General features: G+C 34.2%; 1 protein-coding gene across 1 annotated transcript in view; it reads right to left on the reverse strand.

Moving 5' to 3' along the window:
• Positions 1-23964, reverse strand: part of Gpc5 (glypican 5) — a 719011-nt gene that overhangs the window by 419884 nt on the left and 275163 nt on the right. The window contains exons 4-5 of the mRNA XM_077795349.1: positions 21579-21712; positions 1782-1907 (exon numbers count right to left, since the gene is read on the reverse strand). Coding sequence (XP_077651475.1) covers positions 1782-1907; positions 21579-21712 — 260 coding nt within the window. The remainder of the gene's footprint in view (positions 1-1781; positions 1908-21578; positions 21713-23964) is intronic.

The following is a 23964-nucleotide window of genomic DNA, read 5'->3' on the forward strand; positions in this document are numbered from 1 at the left end:
AATAGAAACAATATTGGCATAACTACATTTATAAGTAAAAGTTCCACACATGCTATGACTGCTCTCAGTAAAAGCCAAAGAAATATTTAGGAAATTCTTACATTCTAATGTCTAAGAAACATAATGAAAACATAGCACTAGCCATATTGGCCACATATTTCATTTAAACTTAAAATTATAGCTCTTGCCTTCAAGGACCTTTTTCTGAGAACTTTAATAGTCTCTATGAGCTATTCATATATATACTGTAAATTAATTATTTGATATTTCAGGAATATAACTTTTAACAATAATGAACATTATCATCCAGAAATATGTAAATAGATTCTATTATATAAACTGACACTAAACTTGATCTTAGTATATATTTATCATAGTGTAATGAATTTTTTGAGGTATACCCAAATAAGCTCAAATGATAGACAATGCAGGAATGTCAAGAGGTGAAATGATGATTAGATTATGAAAGCTGTAACTTAATCAATGAATTAAGCTACTTGATCACTTATTAATATGAGTAGATTATTAGGCCTTATGTAACAGTAGTCATGGTTAGAAATAGCTCACTGGAGTGGTAGCCTTGGGATTATATATCTTGTCCCTCAATCCTCCTACACTCTCTTTGCTTCCCAGAGGCTATGAGGTGAGCAGATCTCCTCCACCAAGCCCTTCCACCCTGAAGTCCTACCTCACTCTGACCTATAGCAATAGAGTTGGCTGATCATGGATCAAACCATGAGCCAAAATTAACTTTTTCTCCTTTAAATTGTTCTGGTCAGATATTTTGGTCACAGCAACAAAAAACTGACCAACACACATACTAAATTTAATTTGGTAAATAACATTTTAAATGAACTCATTGCTTTTCTGATAGCTGAATCACCTGTCTTCATAAGGAATATGTGTTTTTTTAAGTAAGAAAGCATACCTAATCCTATATTCTTTTTTGTAGACTGTTCAAAATAAGCACATTTTAACAGATACAAATCCAAAGTACACATTTTAATGAATAAAGTACATAAATAAAAAGTCTATTTTATTTTAGGTTTTAAAATTCAAATATATACTCAAAGTCTCATCATCCCACATTCTATTAAAGTCACCAGCATTGGCAAATCAAGGGACTAATTTCCAACTAGTTTTATTAAACATAGAGGGAAAATTTAAGACTTTCTCATCTTTAGGAGATTATTTGAGAGTATAATCAGTGATAAGAAGCCAAGGAGAAGAAGCTGTCAAAGATATTCCACATAGGGAGGGAAAAGGGTAAAAGTGAAATTTTACTCCTAAATTTGAAAACAACTGAGAGATACAAAAAAACAATGCTTCAAACAGACATACATAAAAGTGCCCCCAATAATAAACAGACCACTGTAAGAAGAAACCATTAAAACTACTGAGGCACATTTTCATATATCAATGAATTCTTGCAAGGTATTTTCATTCTACTGAATTCCCTTATTTCTAATTGTCATGAAATTAAACTAAAAAAAAAAGTGATAAAATGACTGGAGGATAAGTCATACTTAAAATAAAAGTAGGATTGTTGTATAATTTACAAGTAGGTGGAAATGAAAAGAGAACCTTTTAAAAAAACTACATAATATTATGTTTTTAAAATTTCAAAAAGAATCAGATTTTCTTTGAACAAACTAAAGAGAAAGAATTACTCTCTAACTTGTGTGGCAAAGTTAAAACTGAAGTAATTCATTCAAGATTCAGGAAAAGAAAGGGAGGATGACAAGCAGTTATGTTTTCACAGACCATGAAACATAAAATACCTTTTTACTAGATCTTCTCCATTCCAGCAGGGCAGCCCATCCACAGCAGCTAATTCATTAACACAAAGCTGATCAGCCAGGCTGCCATAGAATGACCTGTACAGTCGAAGACTGTTGATAAATTCTCTGAAAGAACAAAGAAGACAATTAATCCTCCAAATCCATAATGACTGTTAACACAAATGACATATATTGTTGTATATAATGTTTAGAATGCAACATTTTTGTTTTCTCACTCATTTTCACATATTTCAGATACTTTTCAAATAATCAGGAACAATATATTATCCTGAAAAAAGAATACTAACATTCAAATTTATTCTTTGAATAAAATTTTTCACTTGGTATGAATATTATATAATTCCAGGTGCAAGACATTGTGAATACTCCATACCAGTGTTTGTTATCTGTCCGTCTTTCTCTCTCTCTCTCTCTCTCTCTCTCTCTCTCTCTCTCTCTCTCACACACACACACACACACACACACACACACACACACACTCATGTACCCTTCATTAACCTCCCTAAAGTCCTCACTAGCTGCTGGCATCAAAACTCAGTGGTACTAATTATTTTCTTTTTCCATGAACAAAATGTCAGATGCTTACAACATGCTAATTAATTGCCTACTGATTAAAAGTTTATTAGACTTGGGTTATTTTCCTATCTGGATCTTCTCTTTGGTATCTAAGAATATAAACTAGTAAGTCTTTACTAACTATGACCCAAAACCCCAGCTATATAAGATTTTCAGAAGCATGAAAACAAAAGTGATAAAGTAATTGGAGAGTTTAATATTTAATATGTTAAATGAAGTTTTTGTCCTCCCACATTACTTCCTGTCCCCCTAAAAATTATGGGAGAAAAAAAAACAGAATAAAAATCCAGGTACGGGTATTTTTAATTTAGAAGGTCAAGACTTCTGAGTTGTAAAACCAAGACTTTGAAGTATAAAAAACTTTGAGTCTTAGCATTTCAAAATATCAAGACCTAAAGAGATTAGCTCCATATTTTTGACATAAACAAATATTCTAGAAAAAGAAATGACAATATCTATCCTGTTACAGAGGAGATATTCTCTGCACTAGAAGAGAGGAGCAGGAGAAGGAAACATTGAGAGGAAAGCAAACTACATTTCAACTGCTCATTCTTGGGATGAGCAGTTGAAATGTAGCAATTATGGAATCACATCCCCTTTGAAATATAAAATACACAGTTTCTTTGAAAATGAGATCAAAATGGAGTGATGCTAAGTTATAGCTGGAATAACGAATTTTGAAAAAATCAAATCTGATTTTGACAGCACTGTTGATTAACTGCATTAATTTTACAATTCTCTTTCTTTTTAGTTTTTAAATAACTATCAAAATTGTTGGAGTTGATATGTAGGAAGAATAAACATGATTTTTAAAAATGTAGCATGAGAAAACATATTTTCACATGATTAGAAGTTATCATAGCAAGAATTCATTTTTAACAAAACTTTACCAGATTAGTAACCACAAAATGACTATAAAAGGCATAAATCTCATTCAACTCTAACTTATGATTGATAAAAAATTTTTATTTTCTTGATTTCACAGCAGTTATATTTCATATTATTACTTTAAGTCAGCTTCCTGTACTAGAAAATAAGTCCCTCTCTGACAGATATATCCTTAACTTAAATGCATAAAAAATTATCAATTCTTTCACCCATGACAACATAATTATTTTTTTGAGAAAGTAACAATTACTTTTTGAATGGAAGGATTTGTGACTTCTGCCCTAAATTTTATTTACTATAAATGATCATTTGTTTTGCATCAAAATTTTTTTCTAGAAATGAAGAGGCCTGGCACAGATTGTTGAGAACTCAAAAATGATAGTATAAAGCTGAATACATATTTTTAATGGACCCCAACCCACCTACTCTAATCTTAGTGATAGTATCTAGATTCATTTCTCCCTTCAAAACCAGCAGACACCAGTAGAGAAGCCTACATTTTTCTTTTCCTGTCCCCTTTTCCCAGTGCTATGCTGTCATAGCTTTAGTCCAAGCCCTTATTATCTTCTCTGTACTTATTGCACAGAGACTCCATATCTCCAACCCCAACCTCTTCCCTTAATAAACACCTCCCATTCTCAATGAGAATCTCCTTTTAAAATTCAAAGGTAATATGCCATTGAGCCTGTCACTCACTTGTTTAAAGCCAATCAATGGCCATTCTCTAAGGCATGAAATCCAAACTTCTTAGAAAGGCATATTAAGATACTTTCTCATCTCAATTTCGGCAGTAACTAAAGCCATACTGTAGGTCCCATAAAAAAAGAAAGGTATCTGATGTTCCCCCCAAATATCTTCATACCTTTGCACATGCTTGCTCTGAATGGTAACTCAGAATATTTCTACTCATTCTATGAATAATCAGCTATCCTGTTTTTGTCACAAAATACTAAGCAGGATTGGGTTACCAGCTCTAGGTACTTGGTGTGTGATACAATCCCAAGTGTTGGCACTAGGAATTCACTAGTAAACAAGACAGTCCCTGCTTTCTAAGAATATACACTTTGATGAAAATCCACAAGAATAATGTCGTTAGTACCAAGGTTTAGGCAGGAGAAGAATCAGGAAATATTTACAAACAAGGTAACACTTTAGTTTTCCATGCAAAACAAACAAAACAAAAACCAAAAAATCAGGATGGGCAAAGATTAGAAGAGAATATGCTAATATTTTTTTTTGGGGGGGGGTGTGCTTATGGAAAGAAATTATGGAAAAAAAATAGGAAGAGACTAATTTAATCAGCCTTATTGATCATCATAAGGTATTTTAGTCTTATTCAGAAGGAAGTTAGACTCATAAATGATTTTCAGGAAGAAAGTGACATCATCACAGAACAATGTAAGGGTATTTGTTTGTTCACAGCTATAGATTCTAGAGCAGTGAAGATGACATACAGTAAGTCCAATTAATAGTTATCAAATTAATCAGTGAGTAAAAATCATGGAATTAATCCTTCCAATCTCAATGTGTTTGGTTTGAGATTTCTTTGGAAGACTCAGGTTAAAAAAAAAAATCAAGTGAACCTTACTTCTTAAATTTTCTATGTGTAAACATGATCTGGGAATCTTGCCAATAGGCTCATTGAGATTTAATAGTTCTATGGTAGGGATCAAAATACTCCATTTCAAAAAAGCACAGATGAAGCTGCAGCTACTGGTACAAGAGACACGGGTGTTGTGGAGGTTTGCTGTCAAAGATGAGGCCTTGGAACTTTAACATGGAATGCACTTGTGACCGTGCATGATCCACAGAATAAGGACATTACACATTACACATCCTTGTAAGAAGAGAAAGAAATATGAGGATATACGTGAACAAAGAAAAGGCCCTATGAAAACAAAGGGAGAAGGTGTCCATCTCAAGCCAAAAAAAGAAACCTCAGGGGAAAAAACAAACCTGTTGATACCTTAACCTTGAACTTCACCCTCCACAACTGTGAGACAATGTGTTTTGGTATTTAAACTACTCAGCCTCTAGAATTTTAGTATGACAGCCCTAGATGACTAATAAAATAATTAAAACATTTGAAGTAGAGTCATAGACTTGGAGATATAGATTTGGAGAGTGATGAGCATTCAAAGAGGATGAGAAACTAGAGGTAGCAAGTCTCAAAAAGGAAAATTACAGCAGATTGTTTTATGATTGTGCTTACTTGAACATAAGAGAAAATTGGAAATATTTGTATATAGTGGAATGAAGATAACAATTGTCATTAGCTTGTTCCCAAATACTCCAATTCTCAGCTTTCTGGGCATTTGACCCCCTGTAAGTTTAGCTGTGGCCTCAGGACTTGCTTTGGGTGTACACGTTCTTTCATGACTTGTGGTTTCAGAACTACCTTGTTGGTTATTTTGAGTAAGCACTGAAAGCTTCATTAGTAACTCCAGCAGATCTGAAATGGGCACAGACTGTGCAGAGAAATGTATTTTTCCTAAACCAATGATGATTTGGAATAGTTTGTTATTGCATTATCACTTAGTCTCTCTTGATTGATACAATGATACAACACAAAAATAAATAACTGATTGCAAATTTCTTTCTTTTAAGACAGGGTCTTGCTATACTGCTCAGGTTGGCCTTGATCGCATGACCCTCCTACCTTAGCCTCCCAGATTTCTGGGATTACAGGTGTGCACCACTGTGCCCAGATTATAAATTCAGAGGAAAAGAGAAAGGAAAGATTACTGAAAACAGGTGTAGCTTTGGAGAAATTTCCTCTAAGATAGAAATAAGGAGAAGATATTCTCTGAATGTTAAGATTTATGAAGATAAAAAATCAAGGGAAGATTCTGCTCTGGAACACTATATTCTGTGTTTACATATTTTTATTTTTTTGGTCTCAGAAATTAAACGTAGCATTGCAAAACATGGTTGCATTTAAAGACCAAAAAAATCTATATGAGGGGTAGAAAAAAATAATTGAATTGGTGCAATATAGAGAGAATAGAGGAAATAGAATACTAGTAGTCCTAGAGAGGACTACTGAAAGCCTTAACTACTGCCACAGAGCCAATTAATATTGGTCTATTACCAGAATTCATACCTCTCTTCCCAAATCTATGTTCATTTTACTACATACATGACTCCTTTCCCAGTTTTAGCTGAAATGTCTCAGTGAATATAATCTTACATTCTTAAGATGATTCTAAAATTAAGTACTAGAAGAGTGACTACAACCATACAATTATTTTTCCACAATCATAAGAATATTTCCAATTAAAATTGGGAGCCTAATAAATGCAGGGAGATATTAGAAGTTCCAGCTAATTATCCTTCAAGAACTGTACTACTTGTGACAGATTTTTATTTTGTTCTTGAAATACAGAAATCAGACATAATTATTGAGCGTAATAGTTTGAAAATATTTAAAGGAAAAGAAGAATATGTTCCTGGTCTCAGTATTTATTTGAAGTCTGTGTGTCAGATCCATATAAAAACTTAAACTCTTACTTGGGCTTGCAAAAGTATAACAGATGGTCTCCTTGCCCATAGTTTTGTCCTCCTTCTTTCTCCCCACACACTACAGCAAAAACCATATTACACACATTTCATAAAATGTCTCAGTATTTACTGAACCTGTTTCCAGGCTTAGCCCACACAGTTTCCTCCATCCAGAACTGCCTTCTCCTCCTACTCTGTCTTTCTACCCATCCTTCAAGATCTCACTTAAATCTCACTTTCTCTCCAACTTCTTCCCTGACCAACCTGTGTAGCATTGTGAGTTCATCCCTGTTTCTCGTCCTGCACTTGTCTGCTCACATCCTCGTTCTCTGATATTATTATTCCTTTACATGTGAGTCTGTCTTCCTGAGTAGAAGATGTATTCTCTCAAGGCAAGAGCCATATTGTTCTCATTTCTCCAGAGTTTGGATTATAGCTGGTACCCAACACACATACAAATTCTTGCAGTCTTAGTTTTTATCAACCTCTAAAATTATAAGTTCCTACAAAAGTACATATTTTTTAAAAAATTATGATACCTTTAGAATACAGATGACTTTGAAACTTTTTTTTTTTAATTTTTGATATTTTTTTTTTTTTAGTTATCGGCGGACACAACATCTTTGTTTGTATGTGGTGCTGAGGATCGAACCCGGGCCGCACGCATGCCAGACAAACGAGCTACCGCTTGAGCCACATCCCCAGCCCGACTTTGAAACTTAATACTAGTGGAGCTATTCCTAGATGGTGGAACAATACTAGAGACCTTCCTAGAGTGTTGATTAGAAAAGAGGAGGAAAAAAAATCTAAAAGGCAGTATTTCAAACTGTGTCAGACTCTACTTCAAGACAGCGTCCATGTACATGTGATGTTGAAATTAACATGTGGTGACACATTAGTTGCACCTCTGTGTGATACAGCTATTATAATTAATACATCATAGATGTAATGTATGGAGACAGAGTTAAATCCCTAAGGATCATCCATGATCATCCACTCCAGCAGCTCTCTGTCCTAGTTGCACATCACCACTAAGAAAACATTTTAAACTGTATGCCTAGATTTTTCTCTCAGACATTCAGATTCATTGATTTAAGGAATGATTCAAGAGTTTGGGTTTTGTGAATGCTTCCTTCAGGACCCTGATGTGAGCTGAGTTTCAAAACCAATGATTTAGCTTAACCTTTCATTTTATAAATTAGGAAAGTGAAAATCAGTGAAGTAAAAAGAAAATTCTGACTAGTTATTATTTAGTCAGGAATTTAGTCAACGCAGACTTCCATATCTTATTTCATTAATTAGCTAATTAATTAAAATGATATATCTTAGCAATATCTTTAGAAAATATTTCCACCTGTCCTTAAATTTTCATGTAAATTATCCTTTTTAACAAAAACACTTGTTCTTGGGTTGTTACAATAGAAAACAGATGAATCTCTTCTTGCCAAAGTCTACAGAATGCTGTATGTTCAGACAGAAGTGATCTATATATTTTGACCCATCTAAAATGCCCAATGCAGGAAGCAGGGAGTGGGGTAAATTCTAATCACTGGCTAATGACCATCTTTGTGCACTGTGCTAGCACAGTAAAGAATAAAAAGGCTTCAGCACAATTGCTCATTCATAGCCTGCAGCCTTGTTTGCCCTGAGCTTACTAAAGGCAAGGGAGAAACATGGACTAGCATAGTTATTGCTTCATTGCTTCCCATGCCCTTGAGGCCAACAATGCCAGAAAGGTCTCCTGACATATTACATGGTAAAAAATTAAAGAAGGAAATGAAACCCACCCTGAAGTTGTCCTTTCTGGGTCTGTTGACATAATACTGCCCAGTTACTACTGTATAACTAAGCAACATTTTCAATTGGCTCTACTCTTATCATTAAACTTTATTTTTAACTTAAAAGTTACGTATCTTCTACCAAGTGGTAAAATAATTAAAAGTGCATGAAGAGCAGGTTATTATGCGTCTCTCCATAGTATTTCCATCCCTTCTTCCTGAAGGAACCATGTCAACAGTCTGATGCTTGTCCTTCCTCAGCTTTCTCTGCATGCACACTGATAAGCAATCAGACAGGGGAGACAGACAGCTAAGAGCTAAAGATAAAGAGACAGAGACTTATAGATGACCTGGGTTTGCAAACTTGGTACCAATCTGTATACATGGAGAAAACAGGAATTTTCTCACTAGACAGTATATCCTGAACTCCTTTCAAGTTAACAAACATAGGTCTCACTTATGTGTATAGAGCTGTTACACTATGTCATAAACTGAATATGGTAACAGTCATAGTCTAACAAGATATTTCACTAAACTAATTTGGGTTTTTATTTATAAGACTAGCATACTCCTCATATGTATGTTTTGAAGAGTGGCAACCATGTAAGTCTCAAACTTTGCTGATTTTCTAGGGAGATGTTCTCCTTTAAGCATGTGGCAATAATCTACATTTGATTTTATGTTATACTTCCTAAGACATTTCTGGAAACAGCTATCTTCAAAAGGCATACCTCTCCATCTAATGGCCTCAACTAGTAGCAATTTGTTTCATTTAAAACATTTATAAATTGTCACATACTGTACTTCCACTCCTTTTTTTCCCATTGACTATAATACAAAAGAGACTATTTCTAACTTTGACCAAGGCTAATTATCTTAAAACGTATTGGAGAAGAATCTTATTTTCAAATGGAGCTTTTCTCTATGGAATGTCTCAGACCACATGTTTCTTTATTTAATGACATGATTGATTTTTTTTCTACTCCTAAAGTCAGTCCACACATAATACAGAACCCAAATTAAAAGCAGGGCCTAGCGAACTGTTTGAAAATATCTGTAGAACAAAGGTCAAATGTGCAGTTTGCTAGTTAATGGCCTGAGGCAAAGTTAAGGTTAATGTGGCACTAATGAGCAGGCTCAACCCTGTAGAGATGTCTGACCACAGCTGTCAAACAGTAGACATTTAAAATGTCAGTCTCCTGCTCAGCAGAGGAAATATATAATTACATGTTTCTAGATAAGAGCTATTTTCTCTTGCAGTTCTGAATCTATATTTAATCATTTAACTTTATTCTTACCTAAGTTATTCTATTTGACAAAATATTTTTAGCTTTCTATCCTATAGCAGTATCAGACCCCATTGTAAATGCTTGAAAATAATTAAATTTATGGAATTAGATGAGGTATAGGGAGAGTCGAAGTCAAGTTTCTTAGCCCCAGAGAGATGGGAGGAGTAGGAGAATTCATCATGGGAGCAATATATGGCACCAGGCACATTTATCACAAACATAAATGTGTTTCAAACATATTACATTCATATTTGATTAAAAAGAAAAAAAAAATATTTGTTCTGAAAGAGAAATTCATGAAGTCTGCTCTCTGAACCTCACCCGAACTCACTGCTCATTATGGGAACTGTGACCTAAGGTTCGAGACCATTTTCAGAGAGAAGAGTTTTTTTCTTTTCTGGTTAAGTGATTCCAGGTTTTTCCTTCTTCAGAGGAAGTCTTGTTCACATGACAGGATTTTCCTTCATTAAAGGATTGACTGTGATTTCTCAGCGTAGTTGAGGGGTTAAGAATGGGTGGTAGGCTGAGGAGCAAGAGGGAAAATAATGGGAAAGAGAAATGGAAAGAAGCCCATGAAATTCACTAATATCCTTGATATCCTTGGCAGAGAGTTCATTTCTGACAGGTGCTTCATTTCTAGCCCTTTCTGGTAATTTTATGCGAGTCCTGAGCTAGAAGTTCATAGCCACCTGCACAATTAGGATATTTCCAGTCGTCCCTCTTCAAAGGCTTTTCAAACCCAACATGTTACCATTTAGTGTCCCAGTAAAACTGAAGGGATCCTTCTCTATGGTGATTTCAACTTACTTCCAAAACTAGGCTTTCAAAACTTGTTCTAATATCATTGTTCCATGATGTAAAAAAAAAAAAAAAAGTACCTTAAAATTAAGAACTGACTCGTTTCTTCATATAAAAAAAGGACTTTAAACAAAGTCTTTTACCTATTGTTTTAAATAAATACCAGACCACATGTTCAAGATTAAAAAATATATCAGATAGTAGTCAACTGGACATGTATTTTAAAAGAGATGTGATATAATTACTCTATTTCATAACATTTTTGTTCATTTTAATTCAAATACACAATTAATTGCTCAATCCTAGTACCTTAAAGAAGTATTCTATTGATTTTATTTTTTCATGATTAAGTCAAAACCAGTAAGAAGGTTAAGTCAAATGTGGTATTTGCAAATGTGTTGATTTTCAAGCATGTCATTCATACAAAGAATCGTTCTTGAGAACTTATATTCTGCAATTCAGTATTTTAGGTAAAACTCTCAAAAGTTTTTTTTTTTTTTACAATAAGATTTTTTTGTGGCTACTAATGTTTTAAAACTAAACTTCATGACTTAGGGAACAGGAACATATTTTGGACAATGTTTAGTATTTCCTCTTGGGATAAGAAAAACAATAACAAAATATATTCTTTTTAATAATGAATGGACTTCTTTATCCTATTTCTTTTTTCATTTTGCTCTTATAATCAGGTATGCTTGGGCGCATCCAAAAATTTATCTTATTGATGGACATATTTACCTGGTTTGAAGTGTTCATGCATATTTTCAGATACTTTCTCTTTTTGAGTTCAAATACCTGTGTCTCTGGACTCTAATATAGAAATGGGCTTTGGGGTCAGGAAATCTACCACTTACAATCTATATTTCAAAGGCACTGGTAGATTTAAAATGTTGGATATGTTCTTTGACATGCAAAAGAATAAAAGAGGAAGACAGTGCTTGATACTCTTGATGTAGATCAAGGACCCATGATGCTTCCAATGCAATTAATTTGGCTACTTTAGTAAAAGGAACAAGCTTCACTTAACATCTTGTTTTATCAGCTCCCATAGATTCTATGAAACATTCTGATATAATTTTTATATACTCATAAAAATAATCAATTTCACTATGTCATGTACCTTGAATTCTCCTCACCTCTTTGAGAATTTCAGTAGGAAAAAAAAAATGGTAGCCAAATGTTAATTTCTTTTCAATCCTGCAGATGTTTACCCATCCCCCCCATCCCCCACCCACCCACCCACCTTTTTTGAGGAAAATATACTCTCAGGCATATTATTTGGGGAGAACTTCATTCATAGTTTGTTTTCTACAGTGAAGAGATATTTTGAGTCATTAAATGAGATAACCTTAGTCACCATCATGAACATTGTTGAAAGCTCTTGTTACATCTGGCAAAACTGCTACTTACAAATAGAAGGATTGTGCAGAACCCATTTGAAAACTGTCCAATTTAAAAACCATTCTTCTTACAGCTTGAAAATATGTATCTTACTAATCTTTCAGTAATGAGAAATTTAGGAAGATTTACTTCTACTCACATTATCCTAAAGTTGACAGCCTCAGTATTACCAACATCACAATTTAACTGGAGAACCAAAGTCTTATGGAACACTGGTGAAACCTGAAGAATTTACAATAAATCTCATGCTTCCTGAAAAAAATCTCTCCTTATCTAAGCCAGCAAGCTTATTAAAGTTCTAATTGTAGCCAATGATAGTTACACAAGATTTCTACAATTTTTGGTTCCTGTCACTATCAAAGCACAAAGTGGGATTCTGTTGGATACCAAACTATGTGCATATAGGCTCATCTAAGGTCAATCACAATTTTAGCTTATATTTTATAACAGTTAAAGCTGTCACTCCTTTCAGAAGAAGATAATAATATTTAATATTAGTTGAATTACTTGGATTTAGTTTAAGATATTTCACGAAATGGCCATGAATTTTTCCAGAAACATATATAGAATATAAAAACAAATCATTAATTTTAAAAAATATATATCTTATTTTTAATGTTCATTTCAGGAGGAGCAAATTGTTTTCCAATGCAACACAATTCTGCATGCATTTGTTTATGAACTTTCTTTTCCTGGGAATGCTTTATCACATTCTCAGTGGGATATGTGATCCCCAAATGTTAAGAACTAGCCTAAACTTTTGCCATATGTTTGCTCTGCCTTCTGGCATTCATTCTTCCTGTGTGCCTGGTTTTTGACCCCCTGCAGGTCCTGATCTTCATTATTCATGTAGGTCTTGACTCTGGCCTGCCTTGGAGCTTGTGTTCCCTCAGCGCCTGTCTAAAAGCTTTGTCTTGGCCTGCCCTGCCCTGGAAGCACTTACCACCACCACCTACCAAGCACTGTTTTAAATTAAACAGAAATTTTCTCACTGAAGGGAACATGACCTTTATTTTAGTAAATTAAACTTACAGGTAATAAATAATATTGGCACCTCAAAGAAGCACTAACTTCCTTTAGGAAATAGATTGTAAATTGCTTTCTTTACTACTATAAGTGATATTAAATTTTTCTCAAAGAGTTGATTTTTCTGCGACCTATGAATATTTCTATGGAAGGAATATTTGCATTTTTGATACATCATATTAAACCCAGTATATCTTAATACTAATTACCATGTTTTAAAAAACCACATATACCCAGTGTACTATATCAAAAATTTTTAAAAAATTAGTTTATTTTGTTTTCAATAATAAAGTATTCTGATAGATAAGATTTGATTATGAAACTATAAACTCATGTATTTAAGTGAGCCAATTTTATATGAAACTATTCTATCTATCTTAGCAATAATCCTAAATAGGATTAAGTTCTCTTATTTAATATAAGGCTAAAGTTCTCCCAATTTAATCATTTCACTGTTCTTGATGCCCTGTCTCATTGTCTTCTTAAACTCTGAAATTTTGAGAGTCCTCTTCAGTTTTTAATCTCAATAAAAAAAATTGTTAATGTTCCAAGTGATAAAGTTCTCACTCAAATCATGATTTAAGAAACACATTAGGATAAAATGGAATTGCCTGATATGATGTTCCAATTAATTCTGAAGAGAAATTTTGAGGAAAAAGATCCATAAACTATTATATTTTGTTTGAAACATTACAAATACAATATTTTTAAAAAATTCTCCCCACCCCAACGTGGCATCAAAAATTCTGCCTGGTATTAAAACTATATTATTTTTATTAAGCACCTAGGACAGTCCTTACCAACAAATACACACCCATGAATGTAACCAATCCCCTTCCTCCTGTGTTCTTCAGTGAGAGGCCTGCCTAATTGGAATGCTTGCTGGCGAACAGATGGGGCCCTGTGTTGAGGTTCTGTCTTAATTTATTGTCCTGGGGTTTTCCTAATTACCCACTTAATTGGCACAGCCACACCACTTTGAAATAATAATGTACAGCTAATTATCACCGATTTAAGCTTGCTAATAGCTTATTCTTACCAGCTAACTTCAAGAAATCAAGCAGAGAACAGGAACTGCCACAGGGAGATCCCTCTGCCTGGGATGGTTTAGACATCTATATGAGTGCAATGTCCCATACAGCTGTACTGATTGGTTTCTGCCCAAAAGGAGGAAATAGTGATGTGTTGTTAGCTGTTTAAAGGAGCAGTAGCTCTTACTTGCTTTGCTCAACGCTGGAGACTACTGAAAGTAGCATGTATCAATAATCCAGAGTCTTCAATTAGACTGCCTATGCATATAGAAAAAAAATAAGGAAGATTGAACTGGACAGTCACATCTCCAAAACAAAAACAATCCAACTCCAGTTTGGTTCCCTTCTCTCCAAACTGAAAGATTTACATACATTATGAAGCTGTTTAGCACAAGTCTTATAAAAGGACATATTTTAATAAGAAAATTGTTCATTTTCAAATATTAGTACAAAATAAAAGCATATATCTAACAGAGTTTTCTATAAAGTGAACAAAAGAGCAAGAGGGAGGAAAGAAAAAGTTATGAATTTGGTGCTATTGAAAGAAATATCTATAGTTATGATACTAAAATTCTTAGTTTATACTCATTCTGCATTTATTTTAGCTACTTTTCCAAATTCAGACATCTCTAGGTCAGATTTCTTAGAAGCAGTGCCCAAGACAGGAATTTGGAATCAGATAGATAATTCTTTGGAGAAACGGAGTAAGGGAAAGAGGAGAGGGTGGGGAAGAAGAAGATTAGCTGAAAATGTGAGTTTTAGCCAAAAATCACAGGTAGTGCTAAAGCACTAATTTCAATACCTTAAGAAAGGAGCAAACCTCTTACATCACCACATCCTGTCAGTTATTGCCTGTCAGCAGCTGACAAACAGATGAGGTAGGTGAGAGTCTACCTATTCCTTAATGTAGATAAGATGGGTGGTAGCCTCTCTTGAAGATGACCACAACAATCTTCCCTTCATGCCATGTGTACCCCTTCTAACAGTGAAAAGAGCTAAGCTGTGTAACCTATGGAATGTTGCAGAAATGACAAAGTGTGGCTTCTGAGACTAGATTATAAAATTACAGCCCTTGCCTGGCTCTCTCTTAGATTCCTTGCCCTCAGGGAAGCCAGTCACAACCTCAAGAGAACACTCAGAAAGCTCTAGGGAAGTTCACCCTGGCAAGAAACTGAGGCCTACTGCTAACAGGCACATCACTAAACTGTTGTGGGAAAAGATAACTCGATAACTCCAGCCTGCAGATGACCAAAGCCCCAGAGACTTCTTGACAGCAATCTCCCTAGAGACTGAGCCAAAGCCCCACTACTGATCAGCTCCCAAATTCCTAACCCACAGAAAATAGAATAATAATTTCTTATTGTTGCATTAAGCACTAAATTTTATAATGACTTATTCGGTAGCAATAGATAAGAAATACCGATGGCTCTGATTTGTTCAACACAGTTCCTCAGAGAAGAGAGCAGCAGTGAGTTAGCAGCCAGGACACAGCAGCCAGTCAGGAAAATGGCCAGGTAGAGGGCACATGAGTGGGGCAACAGCAGTATCAGCTACCTTGACTCTCACTCATTAAATTGGTTCCCCTTAACTTTCCCTACTACTTACACATAATGTCATGTGATGAACTTAATGTTGACTTAGACATTATGTCTAAAAATGATAGACTGACAACATTCTAAATGCTAGACATAGAGAAAATATTTTGCAATAATGAAGATTGCACAGACAAGCAAAAACTAAAAGAATTCATTGATAATAACAATCAGTGAAGGCTGGGGTTTAATTCAGAGGTAACATATTTGCCTAGCATGTTCAAGGCCCTATGTTCAATCCTCAATCTTTTCCATCCCCACCAAAATCAATGAGAGATATACTAGGTAAAAGTAAAATGATTATAGATTAACACTTGAAATGGGAGGAGTAGCCCCAGAAAGAATAAAATGTGAGTAATTATAAGTAAGTATTGACTATCTAAAATAAGAACAAAACTAATGTCCTAAGAGTTGTGAAAATAAGTAAGATATTTGCTGATATAACCACACAAGATGGAAAAAGAATGATGGAGTAAATCTGTTCTAAATTGCTTTATTGCTCCACGAAGTGATACAAGTCCTTATTTAAAATATTAAAAATTGAAAATGCATATTGTGATCCTATGGTAACCATTAAGAGAATAATAAAGAAATACATATCTAAAAGCTATGAAAGGATAAGAAATAATAAATGTCAGTTTAATTCAAAGGAAGGCAAGAAAGAAGGAATAAAGAGAAATACACAGAGTAAAGAGAAGATAAAAAGCAAGATGATACTCTTAAGTAAAACTACTTATGAAAAACTAGAATATTATTTATGACTACAAAAATGGACTAAACATTCCAATTGTATAACAAAGACTGGTTGATTAATCATCACTTCACACTGTTGGCTAGTCAAAAAGAAAGGAAGCTGGTCAAATTTTTTATAAATCAACAATGTTTATGCTGTGTGTATGACATACCACCCCAAAATATCAAAACATGACTAGGGGAGACCAGAACATGCCACTCAAAACTATAACTCTTCAGCTATCAATTACTTCAAGCTGGATATTTTGAGAAACTGCAGATACAGGAGTAGTTATGAAAAGCTGCCCTTCTATAAAAAAATTTACATATATAAAGGAAATTATCATTAGTAAACAAAGTAAACTCCATTCACCATACATTTTCCCCTCCCCCTCTCACAATTTATTTCCACCACTTCCAAGAATCCATAAGCCTTTTGGTAGGTCTAAATGTTATCCCATAGGAGCCTCAAATTTGAGTCTCATATATTTTGGGGACCTTCAATGCCTACCTACATAACTAAAATAGATTTTCTGGTTGATCTGTCTTATGTCAATTTAATTCACACCCTCAGCCCAAAAACCTGGAGGGTGGAGGGAAGCCATTTTTCCTACTCCTACACTTGTATTAACATACATTGAAAAGAATTCTTTGATGTCATCCAGGCTATACAAGTTAAGCTCTTCCTAAAATGATTTAGGGAAAGAAAAAGACCTAAAATGATTTTTTTTTCTTTTTTTTTTATTGGTCGTTCATAACATTACATAGTTCTTAATACATCATATTACACGGTTTGATTCAAGTGGATTATGAACTCCCGCTTTTACCCCGTATACAAATTGCTGTATCACTTCAGTTACCCTTCCATTGATTGACATATTGCCTTTCTAGTGTCTGATGTATTCTGCTGTCTGTCCTATTGTCTACTATCCCCCCTCCCCTCCCCTCCCCTCCCCTTTTCTCTCTCTACCCCTTCTACTGTAAATCATTTCTTCCATTTGTATTCTCTTGACTTACCCCTCCTTTCCTCTTATATGACATTTTGTATAACCCTGAGGATCGCCTTCCATTTCCATGCAATTTCCCTTCTCACTCCCTTTCCCTCCCACCTCTCATCCCTGTTTACTGTAAATATTCTTCTCAAGCTCTTCGTCCCTACCCTGTCCTTGTTTACTCCCCTTATATCAAAGGAGTCATTTGGTATTTGTTTTTTAAAGATTGACTAGCTTCACTTAGCATAATCTGCTCTAATGCCATCCATTTCCCTCCAAATTCTATGATTTTGTCATTTTTTAATGCAGAGTAATAATCCATAGTGTATAAATGCCACATTTTTTTTATCCATTCATCTATTGAAGGGCATCTAGGCTGGTTCCACAGTCTTGCTATCGTGAATTGAGCTGCTATGAACATCGATGTAGCAGTGTCCCTGTAGCATGCTCTTGTTAGGACTTTAGGGAATAGACAGAGAAGGGGAATAGCTGGGTCAAATGGTGGTTCCATTCCCAGCTTTCCGAGAAATCTCCATACCGATTTCCAAATCGGATTCAAATACATATCAAAAAAATTATACATCATGATCAAGTAGGATTCATCCCTGGGATGCAAGGCTGGTTTAATATACGGAAATCAATAAATGTTATTCACCACATCAATAGACTTAAAAATAAGAACCATATGATCATCTCAATAGATGCAGAAAAAGCATTCGACAAAGTACAGCATCCCTTTAGGGATAACAGGATCATACCTCAACATTGTAAAAGCAATCTATGATAAGCCACAGGCCAGCATCATTCTGAATGGAGAAAAATTGAAGGCATTCCCTCTAAGATCTGGTACAAGACAGGGATGCCCTCTCTCACCACTTCTGTTCAACATAGTCCTCGAAACACTGGCCAGAGCAATTAGACAGTCAAAAGAAATTAAAGGCATAAAAATAGGAAAAGAAGAACTTAAATTATCACTATTTGCAGATGATATGATTCTATACCTAGCAGACCCAAAAGGGTCTACAAAGAAGCTATTAGAGCTAATAAATGAATTCAGCAAAGTGGCAGGATATAAGATCAACACGCATAAATCAAAGGCATTCCTGTATATCAGCGACAAATCCTCTGAAACGGAAATGAGGACAACTACTCCATTCACAATATCCCCCCAAAAAATAAAATACTTGGGAATCAACCTAACAAAAGAGGTGAAAGATTTATACAATGAAAATTACAGAACCCTAAAGAAAGACATAGAAGAAGACCTTAGAATATGGAAAAACATACCCTGCTCATGGATAGGCAGAACTAACATCATCAAAATGGCGATATTACCAAAAGTTCTCTATAAGTTCAATGCAATGCCAATCAAAATCCCAACAGCATATCTTGTAGAAATAGATAAAAGAATCATGAAATTCATATGGAATAATAAAAGACCCAGAATAGCAAAAACAATACTAAGCAGGAAGTGTGAATCAGGCGGTATAGCGATACCAGACTTCAAACTATACTACAGAGCAATAGTAACAAAAACAGCATGGTACTGGTACCAAAACAGGTGGGTGGACCAATGGTACAGAATAGAGGACACAGTAACCAATCCACAAAACTACAACTATCTTATATTTGATAAAGGGGCTAAAAGCATGCAATGGAGGAAGGATAGCATCTTCAACAAATGGTGCTGGGAAAACTGGAAATCCATTTGCACCAAAATGAATCTGAATCCCTATCTCTCGCCGTGCACAAAAGTTAACTCAAAATGGATCAAGGAGCTTGATATTAAATCAGAGACACGGCATCTGATAGAAGAAAAAGTCGGTTATGATCTACATGCTGTGGGATCGGGCTCCAAATTCCTCAATAGGACACCCATAGCGCTAGAGTTAACAAATAGAATCAACAAATGGGACTTACTCAAACTAAAAAGTTTTTTCTCAGCAAAAGAAACAATAAGAGAGATAAATAGGGAGCCTACATCCTGGGAACAAATCTTTACTCCACACACTTCAGATAGAGCCCTAATAACCAGAATATACAAAGAACTCAAAAAATTAGACAATAAGATAACAAATAACCCAATCAATAAATGGGCCAAGGACCTGAACAGACACTTCTCAGAGGAGGACATACAATCAATCAACAAGTACATGAAAAAATGCTCACCATCGCTAGCAGTCAGAGAAATGCAAATCAAAACTACCCTAAGATACCATCTCACTCCAGTAAGACTGGCAGCCATTAGGAAGTCAAACAACAATAAGTGCTGGAGAGGATGCGGGGAAAAGGGCACTCTTGTTCACTGCTGGTGGGACTAAAATGATTTTTTTTAAGTTAGGATTCCATCATTCTAGAAATTTTAAACTAAGTCTAAAGTAAACTATAAAAATATAATTTGAAAAGGCTACAACTTATTTCTATAAAATGCATTTTAAAATTTTAGACAACATAATATAGTTTTATCTTCATTTTCACTGGCCAAGTCATAGGCACATTTTGTAATTGAGTATTCTGGGCTACCACAGAAACTATATTAAACTATAATAACTACTAAGTTATTTTGTTCCATGTCCTTCTTTTAATAGTTTTGACTTGGTTTAAATTATAGAAAGTAGTTTCTGCTAGTAGTATTCTCATAAGAATTGTCCAAAGTAAATTTTAAAAAATGAATACCTAAGAAAAACTAACATGTATTTAACAATAACTTATAAAAATTAACTCGGGATACATAAACTTTTTTAACTTCACTTTTTAAAAGTAACTAAGGATACATAAACTTTTTTTACTTCACTTTTTAATGAATTACACAGAGTTATTTTGTTAATGATCTAGATGGTCACTTAGAAATTCATTTCTTTTTTATCTATTTTTCATGTATTTTTAAAAATTTTAATTAGTGAGTCATAGTGGGAAATCCAAACAAGTCAACAGCTATACTTGTCCAATCCTATTTTATCTCTGTATGGTAACTATATTTAATACACACTACAATGAAAAACAATATTAACATATGAAATGAAAAAAATGAGTATCATCAGTTTTCATGAAAATTTCAACTGAGAACATTAACTTTTTTTTTTTTACTTAGGGAATGATAAGTTTAAAAAATACTTTTCAATAATAGCGTGTGTGTGAATATATATTCATGCTCAAGCATATCTGTTTCTCAGATACAGAAGGATGAGTTGAATATCCTTCTCAATTCCTGCCATAGTATCCTAATTTATCTGACTACTCCTTTCCTTATTTGTTTTATCTTCATTTATGTATTTTCTTCATTCCTCATCCTATTTCCTATGTTTCTGTAAGTATCTATTACATATAAGTACTTTACTATATACTACCCTTGAAAATATTGGCAAAGACAAATTTACAACAGATTTAATTAAAGAACTAATGGGACTTTACTTGCCATTCATGAATTGAATAGCCTTTATTCTTGTACTAATACAAGCAATCAGTCCATAATAATGGCCACCCCCACAATTTTTGTTTGCCTATATGTATACAGTCAAGTACAGTTACTGACAGTTTTAAGAATTTTTCAGCTTAAGTACCAATTATCTAGCAAAGGAACACTAATAAAGGCTTTAATTTGTGAGGTAATGATGGGCATGGTCTTAGAAATGTGAGTTCTAGAAGCAAGCCCAGCTCAGTTCTTACCATTCTGTACCAAAACACAGCCATTTTCACTATTCCAGGTAAGCTGTATGGAAACTTCTTTTCTATCCAACTATTTCTAAGAGATGCTAAATATTCAATAATGCTGAACCCAATAATACATCATTTAAATTTATTCTGTCTTACACTGTTCAGTAGGGTCACCACTAGCTGTATGCAGAATTCAGCTTACAAGTAAAATAAAAAACTCAATCACCAGTTGCACTACCTACATTTCAAATGCACAATGGTCACGTGTGTCTGTACCTAGCGTATTATAATATAGAATAATTTCCATTACTACAGGGACTTTTTTTATTGGTCTCACAAGCTGAATCTGTCTTCCAAATTAATGGGACAGGTACAGCCACTGAATTTCAAAGTTAATGAACGCTGATCTTTTTTCTTCTATACTGTATTTGGGTCTACTTAATGAATACGTTCTATTCTGTTGTAAAATGAATGGCTTACTTTCTTTTCTCTTTCTGGTTGTAAAACAAATGTCTTACTTTCTTCTGTTGGCAAGTGTCTCTTCACCATTCCTTGTGGAGATCTTCATTCCATGCTTCTCCTTGCTAGGATCAAAAGAACAAGGGGGGCTTTGTGTAGGTGTTCTTACTGGATGGCCACAAATCTTATTTACCTTTTAAAGAGAAAACATTAAAAGACAGTTAGAAATCAATCTCCAGCTTTTCTGGGAATGTAATGTTTTACAGGGGCCCAAACAATGACATGTTCTTGCTTATATCTCAATATTAACCTATAATACATGTAACATTTGTCAGTTTTTAAACAGAGGGAATCAAATTATATGCAGAAAATGGCAACCATGATACATGGTGACAAACATATTTATATGAGTTACGGTATGCATATGCAAATATGCAAAATTAAAGAACTAAATTAATAAACTGAACTGTTTTCCATTCAATGAATAGATAATATTTATGTTTTACATTTATGAATATGAATAATCACATCCTTGTACTGATTTTAAAATAAACTAATTTGCTACTGAATATGCCCTAATTTTTAAAATGAGTACTAAGGGTAAAAGCAAATACCTTTGTAGTTTTCTTCTTATAGTCTTTTTTCAGAAATGTCAGTATATTTAATATAAATATCTCATTTTATAATCATTCTATATCTTCTCTCTTAATCTGTTGTGATTTCCAGAGTGTTATTATAGTCTTTTGAACATTTATCCAAGTGGAAAATTTATTGTTTTTAAAAATTCTAAACTAGCAAATATATTTGTATAATTTACATAATTACCACTGGAAAAAATTAAGTAATTAATTAACCATGTAATATATCAAAAAGATTCATATAACTTATATACATGAAGATCCAGAGCAGCAAAACTAGATAATACATAAAATCATTGCCCTGAAACCAGGAAACTATTTCTTGTTGAATTTTCTTTTCTTGATGCTAAGACCTTAAAAAAATGACAGAATCTCTGAATCTGATTATCTGATATGTATAATGAAAGAGATTATTCTAATCTTCTCTAAAGTTTTAAATTTCTTTAATTTTCCAAGATTTATGAATCTATTCATTTATTTCACCCATATTTGTCTTCTAATATTTGCAAAGCTCATATATTAAATGATATGAAATAAAAGGTAATTAAATTTTCTCCTAACAGACCATAGAGTTTAGAAGAAAAAGGTATCCACAATCATCAAAACACAAGTAGCATGTGTCAAAATTTGGAGACAGGTGTGGTGGCACAGGCCTGTAGTCCCAGCAGCTCTGGAGGCTGAGGCAGGAGGATTGAGAATTCAAAGCCAGCCTGAGTAACAGTGAGATGCTAAGCAACTAAGTGAGACCCTGTCTCTAAATAAAATACAAAAATGGGGCTGGGGATGTGGCTCAGTGGTTGAGTGCCCTTGAGTTCAATACCTGGTACCTGCCCCCCAACCAGCCAAAAAAAAAAAAAAAAAAAAAGGAGCTTAGAATATGTTCTGGATTAGAGGAAGATGGGATCCTTCCCAGTTGGGGTTGATATAAGAGAAGGCACACTAAGTGAATACCCAAAGAAAGATCTGGAGTTTCTGTTGGATTTGGAAATGCTGAGGTTTCTTTTAATTCAACCTAGTTATAAATAAATATTTCTCATAGCACATTATGTTAAGTACTAGAGATGCAAATATGAATAAGGTATGCACCCCTACACACACTTAAAATAGAAGTCACACATGCAAAACAACCATTGTGTCATTGCATGATAGCAACTGTAGAATTACATGAAAGTCAGTAACATTCTAACACTTACATAGAAAATAGGTATATTAACTCTTTTTGGGGTACTCAGGAAAATGCTTCAGGAAGTCATGCCTGAACAACAAGTTAAAGGATGAACTAAGAATTTGTGAGGTGGAAAAAACAGGGGCGAGAATTTCAGAAAAGAGTAGAGTAACAAACATATATGCAACAACTTAAGCTGCACATCTAGAAAAAAAAAAGTACACCATACAGTCAAGAAAGAAGGAAGAGTGGTGTGAAAGATTTGAAAATGCCATGATATGAGTTGAATGCCAAGCTCAAGGACTTGCTTCAAAACATGGACTGTAGCCAAGTTTCCAAGCAAGGAAATGAAGACTGCCACGAGAGAAAAATCATCATGACAGCAATGTGGAGAGTGAGGGCCAGGCCAGAAGAGAAATGTGAGGGCCCAATGAGGCAGAAGATGAAAAAGAAGAAGCAGATACCAGAGATGCCAAGGAGGGAAAGACAGTAGCTCTAGGAGACTGATTTGGTTAATGAACAAAGAATATGATAAAAGAGAAAAAATCCTGAGATGGAAGTACAAGAATACATGGGTTGGATCTAGAAAATGTTTAAAATTTTTATTTATCTGGTAAGAAGGGGTCATAGATGTATTATTAA

The sequence above is a fragment of the Urocitellus parryii genome, chromosome 2 (assembly GCF_045843805.1).
Source record: "Urocitellus parryii isolate mUroPar1 chromosome 2, mUroPar1.hap1, whole genome shotgun sequence".
Taxonomy (NCBI): domain Eukaryota; kingdom Metazoa; phylum Chordata; class Mammalia; order Rodentia; family Sciuridae; genus Urocitellus; species Urocitellus parryii.